Source organism: Symsagittifera roscoffensis, chromosome 4 (assembly GCF_963678635.1).
Source record: "Symsagittifera roscoffensis chromosome 4, txSymRosc1.1, whole genome shotgun sequence".
Classification (NCBI taxonomy): Eukaryota; Metazoa; Xenacoelomorpha; order Acoela; family Convolutidae; genus Symsagittifera; species Symsagittifera roscoffensis.
This window is the reverse complement of record NC_087065.1, coordinates 40,535,707-40,543,610: the sequence shown is the minus strand read 5'-3', so window position 1 is coordinate 40,543,610 and position 7,904 is coordinate 40,535,707. Positions and strand designations below refer to the sequence as shown.

The window sequence follows — 7,904 nt, the reverse complement described above, 5'->3', positions numbered from 1 at the left end:
CGCTCTTGAGCTAGGTGTAATTTTTTTCTGAAATTTCAAAACTGTGCTTCTCACGTGAAATTAAAATTTGCAATATAAATTCATTTAACTTGAGCTAAAAAAAATGATGGGACGAAAAAAGATAAATTAATGAAATATTTAACACGAAAATCTCAAAATTCTGAAGGTGAAAAATGGTACAAATGAGGACGTATAATCGATAAATATATAGAACGTATAGCATTTTTCATTCGTAGATTAACTTGCATAACCAACACAGTTTAGGCAAACTTATTCAGCGAAGTTTACTCAAGGCACTCCTATAAGAGTCCGAGAAGAGTTCATTCCATTTTAGCCGGTTTCTGTATTAAGCTGATTCTTCAACTTTACTTCAGGGTTGAGTTCCGATGATATAACATTGTATCTTATCAATCATGAGATCTTGTGATTACTTCTGATGCGAAACACCATTTGCTACTTTTGTGAGGGTGACATAAGTGTACATACAGGAGAAGGCCACTGAACAAGTCATGACTCCATTCATTATCAGTCCCATCCAGTCGTTGTAGCCGACGATAACCTAAACACAAGAAGGAAAATTGCGCATAAGAGCCGAGCAAAAACTTCTCCCCTAGAACTAGACATTACTCAGGACTGGAAAAGGGGGACTTTACCGCTCTTAGTGAAATCTTGACTTAGTTTGGCGGACGAGACGTCACTTACACCTATCTTCACAATTGACAATTGTGAATTACTGAAAATTAACGAACAAGGACAAGTTAGGGCTGCAGTCGATACGATATTTGTGCGCAGCTACTAGCAAAAACCATTAAAAATAGCTTATTTTGATACCCAACGAAAAACTTTATCACCCAAGTGTTATAGTTACCATTCATATTTTGATGTACAAGGAAAGTTTACGCAGCTATGAACTCACAAAAACTTTCCTTGAATTCTGAAAAACGCTGAATATCAATTTTTTTCTGTTTCTGAGCATAGATTTTAATTGAAATGTTTGACTGACTACATAGAAAATTTTCTATAGAACCCCACACAGACCACTTGTCCGGAAGTACAAAACTTCAAGGCAAGCTCAACCACTCTTTTGACATCAACTATAAAATAAGACTTTTAAATACACTGTTATAAAATTCCTTAATTTTCAGAATTCTGTAACAAATAATGATTATTTGTTACAGAATTCTAAAAAATTTGGCAAGGAATTTTACAACAGTGTATTTGAAAGTCTTAGTTTATAGTTGATGCCGAAAGAGTTAACGCCAAAAGATGTAGTTGACCCTGTTTTGGCCAAATTTTCTGCGCCGCAGGCAAAATTTTGAAAAAAAAACAGACCGAAAAAGGCGTTTTTAGGCTTTTTTTTGGAAATTTTGACCAAAAATTGCGCTTTTCGGCGTGCGCTCTTCCCGCAAAAATAAGTATATATTGGCGCCTAACGCGCCTTTAGAAATTTATTTTAAGGTAAGTCACCAAAAATGTATATCTCAAAATAGTACAAAGGGGGGACCCTTTGGGTCGAATCTCTGAGGAGGGGAGGGGTTCGTTTCTTTAAATCCGCCCCTGAAATAATCAGACAAAAACAGGGATCGGCTATCTCAAAAATGATCTCATTTTTTAAATTCAGATTTTTGTGTTTGATTACATAACTACCAGAGAAACCAATCCACGTAGAAGACGACCTAAGATTTCAAGCGGACTTTAATAACCCGTACCTTGAGATGTTCTAGGATGAGTGGTTTGTATGACGTCATCAGGAGAGCCATGCTGACAAAAGAGGTCACACGGGAGGAAAGGTGTTGTCTGGCCCACATCCAGATGAAAGTGGCAGTGGCTATATGTTGCAGCAGGATGAGGTTCGAGTCCAGACAGAGCAGCATGTACTTCCAGTCGAACTCGATGCCCCTGGCGCCGAACCATAGGTGGATGAATTTACCCAGAATGACCTGAGAAAAAATCACAATTAATTGTTGAATGTTGAGTTCCACATTTGTAAATATATTCACCAAAATTGAGGAGCGCACATTCACCAAAACAAAAAAAGAACCAAGAAAACTATGAAAATATTGGAGAACCATGAAACCATCGCATAAAAAAAATAAGGCTGTACAGCTGTCTCCTCGACCTTTGGAATCTTGAATTTCCTTTGCAATTCGTTTCCCGGGGTACTTTTTCTACTTACCTCTGCGGCCGCCCAGCCAGTTCCCGCGACCATGAACTTAATCTCTCCTTTGCCCCCTCCCAGCTGCTCCATTGCAAAGTACAGTCCCACTAGGTCCAAGAGATCCACAGTTGCCCGTGCAATATTCAACACTCCCCCAATGGTTGTAGCTGGCATCATAGGGTCACCTGTAATCATCAACCAATAAACTTATATCGATCAAAAAAAGGGTCCCAGTTGTTATCGATTCAAAGATCCCTTCCATCTAAAATGATCTTTTATAAACCATTTATTGCACAACTCAACTGCGTTATATATTTTTGACCCATTTAAATTATCATCAATTGTCAAAGATTGAAATCTGAGATTTGTTCAGATTTCAGAAAAAAACTGGAGCTCGTGGTAGATATCCAATTATTTTCATGAATTTGGCCACCCAAATAAATGAAGTGGAATGGTATTCTTCCAGCTAGCTTTAACTATGTTGATGAACTTCATGATGTACAATCAGCAAATAGACTAATTTGACAATACTCAAATTTGATTGGTTGAAAAACGATAATTATAAAAAAAAGAAATTGATTACTAAAAAGTGATTTTGAAATAATAGTTCAGAATTGTTTTTTTTTAAACAGAGAATGCGTAAAATTCTCCGTATAAATTTCATGGCAGCTATATGGCAGGTATTGTTGAGCTAAAATCTACCTTCTGGCCTGTCCGTTTACAAAAATGTCTACTCGCTACTTTTATAATCCATTCTTATTTTAAAAAATAGTGCTATAATTATGACAGAGGTGTCTTACGAAATTGCAAAGGACCTAACTTACATATAAAGCCTCCAAACTCGATCAATTCATTAGGTTTGCGACTAGTGCTGCAACACTCGTTCGAAAATAGCCTTCGAATGTTCGTCAACAGCATTCGAACATTCGATATTTCATTGGGTTTTTCCGTATTCTTGAGAAACAAGTGAAAAACACAATTTAATTGAAAATTTTCCAATTTTCATTGCAGAATAATTTGAATATTTACTCGATCTGTAGTAATTGTTGCCCTTTTCATGGAAGCAAAGTTTCCAGCAGTGCTTAAAACACGTTCAGACGGGGTACTCGAGAATGGTATGCAGAAATCTTCCTCGCCAAAGTAGTGAGTCTTGGATACTTAGTGTAAACAAAGTTTACACTCAATAACACGCAGGTCAAATAGAACCGAATGTTCGCGAGAGCCTTCAAAGGTTTTTTGTCGAACGAATATTCGAACATTCGGTTGCACCACTATCTGTGACACTTGGAATATAAAATAGCTCAAGTGAACCACGTGCGGTCAATTAAAGTTTGAGAAAAAGTCTGGGGAAACAACTGAGTGCCCATTGCTTACATGCAGTAGCGGATTTAGGGGCGGATTTTTTCAATCCCCCCTTTGAACTATTTTGAGATATCCATTTTTGGCTGACTGACCTTCCGAAAAAAGCGATATTTTGGTCGAAGTTTGCCACAAATTGCCTAAAAACACCTTTTTGGCCTTTTTCAAAAATTTGCCTGTGGCGCAGAAAATTTGGTCAAATTAGGGTCTTTATAGTGATTTGGGAGAGCTCAGAAAATCCGCCCCCCCCCCCCCCCCCCCCACGAGAAATTCCTAGATCCGCGCCTGCTTACATGTCTTATTTACTGAATTGCTGTAACTGCTTAGTTAGCAAAAATGAAGGCCTAATCTCTCAACTTTACCCTAAAATTATCTTTTGCTTTTCCACTTACCTGTAGATGCAGGGAAAAATGTAGCGAGAATGAGAAGTTTGAGTAGCTGAGTTATTACGTAGAAGGCACCTGCCTGCACGCACTTCCAGAAGCTACTGTATTCGGACAGCACAGTGCATTTGTAGGTGATAACGAAGGGAGCCGAGGTCACTGCGGCACAGTTCAACAGGTGAAAAAATGTCATCTTCAAATTATTTGCCACCAACAAAAATCTGAAAACAGAGCTTATCTTATTTAATGCTTGTTTTTATTCTGCTGGTAAAATAACAAACTAAATCAACATTTAGAAAAATCTTCAACAAGTAAGAAAAATCACGTTTTTTTTCGCATCATTGCCTTATTTGAGAACATAATTTGCCTTCCACTTAGCAAATGAGTTGAGAGAAATTGAAACAAAAATCGAAGCGCGAAAAATCAAACTTGAGCGTGGACTTTTAAAGGTTTCTTCCTGAACAAACAGCACACAACCTAAAATTGTCCTCACTTCGTTTATTGATATGTACAAAGCACATGACCACTATAAGTGGCTTTACTTCGATCATGCACTTAACAATTTTATTGAATTTTGTAATGCCTACTGGAATATAAATAAATAAATACTGTACACGACCAAAATGTCTTGTAATGCGAAACATCATCTCCTTCCAGATGATTGGACCAAGTTACAGCATCTTAGAAACGAGGATCCGCGAAAATAAATACTGAATAAAACATCCGAAACCTGTAAAAACGTTTTTAAAACCACTTTTGTGCCAAAAAAAACGTTAACATAGCCAACAGGCCGTTAGAAAAGAGTCAATGAACGCAATGAAGCAAACTTCAAAGTGAAAATATTTCACCTTAAAGATCTTTGAATTTCAAGAACAATTTATGATTGACACTTAATTTGATAAAGTCAACTTTGAGAAAAATGGATCAATAGCTTTTTTTTTTCTGAAAATTAAAATCCACTTGGTACTTTTCTTGTTTTTTTTTTGTTAAAAAAGCTCTCAAGTTTCATTAAATATTTACCCTTAAGCTTTTCGAAATTGATTCAACCAAATTAAGAAAAATGGATCGATAGGTAATTTAATTTATTCCGCTGGAGAATCTTTAAATTACAATCCCCTTTCAAGTTGAAAGTCGAGTTTGCCTTCCTTCTGACAAAGACTGATTCTGGAAAAAAGAGAAACATCGTGACCTATATAACCGTCTTCGCCATGTTCATAGGCAAGTTTAAAAAGTTATCAGAAAATTGATATACACAGTTTCGCAAACGAGCAAGAAATCAGCAACAGGTATCTTCAAAATAAAAATAATACAAAAATTATCTAAATCAGCTTCGATTAATAAAAAACGAGCTTAGCCGCTATGGTATTCCACCTCCCAACCTCCAAAGTAGCGCCTAAGGACTTCAAAACTGCGCCATACCATCTACCTGTCTTTAACTTTAAATCCACTTTCAAGTTGGAGGTCCTTCTCGTTATTCGTGATCTTCATACTTTAGTGTTCGATAGTAAAATTTGCCTTCCTTCTGGCAGAGTTTTCTTTAATTCGGGTCCTCTAAACACCAGTCAACAAACATAGCCAGCCAACAAACCTTTCGAAAAGAATCTATGAACGTAAGGAAACAGGAAAAAAACTGACTTGTTTTTTTTAAAATCTCAACTTTCGAATTTCCCAGAAAAAAAAGACCATAGAGCTCGCTGAACTTCTGGAACAAAATATGACAGACTCTTTTTTGAATAAAGTAACACAATTGGAGAAAACTGGATCAATAAGTAGAAGTTTTATTCGCTAGGAAATCTGATATTTTCAATTCCATTTTCGAAGTCCATCACGTTTTTCGCGACCTTTACACTTTCGCTGTTCGATAGCAGAATTTACCTTCCTTTTAACAGTGGAAATGAAGTCCACTTAAAAATAAATCAAAGTGAAACCACAAAAACCAAAATTGAGCCTTAACAAATACTCAGACTTTTTTCTAATAAAAAAAAATGAAACTCCGAGACCAATATAAGAGTATTCACTACGTTCATAACTCTTAAAAAATCAAAATCAAACCTCGAAAAATCAAATTTGAGCTTGAAATTTCAAAACTTTTCCATGAAAAAAAAATGATTTCAACAAACATCGAATGTTAAACCAAATAGTTGATGCGCTTTACTTCCTATAAGAAGACACTGCATCCTACTGTGAAACAAACAATTTAATAAAGATTTCAATTAAGTTTTTTTTGTAACATACGATCTTTTTTTTATGGTAACAGATTTACACATCAAGAATATAACCAACAGAGGCTAGGTGAAGTGTTGATGAACTCTAGATAATAAAGAAAATTTTTTCTATTTTCTTGATCATATTTTTTCAGATTAAATTTTTAGTAAGAATTTTTTACACTTAATTAGCGTATTGTTTTTGTACAACTATTACAGTTGTTCAAAACTCAAAAAACTTAAATATGTTAAACTCACTTTGTTCATTAACACAAACGTCATGTAAATCAGCATATATCAATTGAAACCTGAAACAAAACACAATTTTTACCACCTTTCCACGTAAAATCTCATCTACAGAACCATGAGTTTCAGATTAAATTTAGGGGAAATGGTCAAATAAACAGAAAACTAAAAGCATGTTTACGACTAAATATCATAATTCAAAATATAAGGAAGTATTGCATCATTTAATTAGCACCAGTTTAGAGTGGCAAGAATCAGAAGAGAGATAAGTACGGTGCGGGGCATCACAAACAACTTCAAAGTCAATTTCCGCTAAGGAGCGATTATGTTATACAAACGGCGTTTCTTTTCAGGCTCAAAACAGCATGAACTGTCAAATATTGCACTTGATCAAAGTGTCTTCCAGTCAAATTTTAGCTAATGCATAAAACAGATATTGGTCTGAGCAAGTCCAAATGAGACAAACAAATAATTGACTTCTCGAGCAAAATGGAGGATTAAGCTCAAATTGCGTTGCAGTTAAAATCTAAGAAGCAGCATCGGGGTTTGCTATATCAACAATGGAATCTTCACTTGAAACGGGCACTGCAGAAACAGCTGCAGTCTCGTATTGTGTTTCCACGACACTCACCGACGCACACTCGGACACTATCTCCGTTATATCCGAATCAGCCATAACCGACAGCACACTACTCGGTGACGACTTCTTAGACCCCGAATTGACTCTTCGGGCTGAGATGGGCTCCGAAACAGTAATGGATAGGCTGCTGTGTTCTGGGATAACAATCGACTCTTCACTTTTGGCAGAGTTTTCCTCTCTTTCGAACTTGGGTGACGCGGCTACAAGTTGTTCTGTAGACAGCGCGAGCGGCTCGCTTGCAAATTTTAATTGCTTTGGTTTGTCAACCGCAGTTCCATGAAGTATTACAGGTAGAACCATTTTCAAGGTGGTGTCCGTTATTACCAGGAAGAAACACGAGAACGTTCCCGGCTCTGTTGGTTTGAAAATAATTGGCACCTTCAGAATTCTCCGAGCTCCAATAACGTAGCTTTCATGGTTAACAACGAAGGGTGGCTCAGGGTTTAAAAAACAAACATTATGCTGCTTTTTTCCGTCTGCGTTTTTGATGTAAACGAACTTTCTGACTTGAGTGCCGACTACTGTAGGCTCGTATGATATCTTCTCGCCTGTTTCGTCTATCGTGACTAAAAATTTTTCCCTCGTCTCCTTCGGCAAATCCGACACGAACTCAATTCTCTCCAGCCTCTTCTTCGGCGAGGCATCCTTCAGCATCTTCCCGCGACTCAAATTGGTTCCAGCTCCCCTTGAAAAAAAAATGCACTGCCTTCATTCTTATCTGCTTTGATAGAAAAATCAAGAAAAAAAAGCTATTCTAAACACTCTTAGCAAAACTTTCCTGCAGTTTTTCTCTTCAAAAAATTGATTTAACTCACCAAAAAGATCTGTACACCTCGTCAATATCAAGATTTATTTGAATTTTGCTTGAAGTTATACAAACCAATCACGTCAAAGTCACGAAAAAAATTATTAAT

General features: G+C 36.6%; 3 protein-coding genes across 3 annotated transcripts in view; 1 reads left to right on the top strand and 2 right to left on the bottom strand.

Moving 5' to 3' along the window:
• Nucleotides 1–7,904, top strand: part of LOC134844878 (uncharacterized) — a 527,221-nt gene that overhangs the window by 339,164 nt on the left and 180,153 nt on the right. The window lies entirely within an intron of this gene.
• On the bottom strand, nucleotides 108–4,129 carry LOC134843783 (BOS complex subunit TMEM147-like). The gene is made up of 4 exons (XM_063860060.1): nucleotides 3,910–4,129; nucleotides 2,177–2,343; nucleotides 1,710–1,940; nucleotides 108–559 (listed from the first exon to the last, which is right to left on the bottom strand). Exons 1-4 carry the CDS (start codon nucleotides 4,091–4,093, stop codon nucleotides 428–430), a joined length of 714 nt encoding a protein of 237 aa, XP_063716130.1. The 5' UTR covers nucleotides 4,094–4,129; the 3' UTR covers nucleotides 108–427.
• LOC134845267 (uncharacterized) overlaps nucleotides 6,364–7,904 on the bottom strand; it is a 48,177-nt gene continuing 46,636 nt past the window's right edge. The window contains exon 16 of the mRNA XM_063862213.1: nucleotides 6,364–7,675. Within this exon, the coding sequence (XP_063718283.1) occupies nucleotides 6,877–7,675 (799 nt within the window). The 3' untranslated portion in view covers nucleotides 6,364–6,876. The remainder of the gene's footprint in view (nucleotides 7,676–7,904) is intronic.

Excerpts from the sequence above, each read along its gene's own strand:
- LOC134843783 (XM_063860060.1), bottom strand. The coding sequence starts at position 4,093 with ATGACATTTTTTCACCTGTTGAACTGTGCCGCAGTGACCTCGGCTCCC. Across the intron at positions 1,941-2,176 it reads CTGGCTGGGCGGCCGCAGAG|GTCATTCTGGGTAAATTCAT; the intron begins GTAAGTAGAAAA and ends ATTTTTTCTCAG. Across the intron at positions 560-1,709 it reads TCATCCTAGAACATCTCAAG|GTTATCGTCGGCTACAACGA; the intron begins GTACGGGTTATT and ends TCTTGTGTTTAG.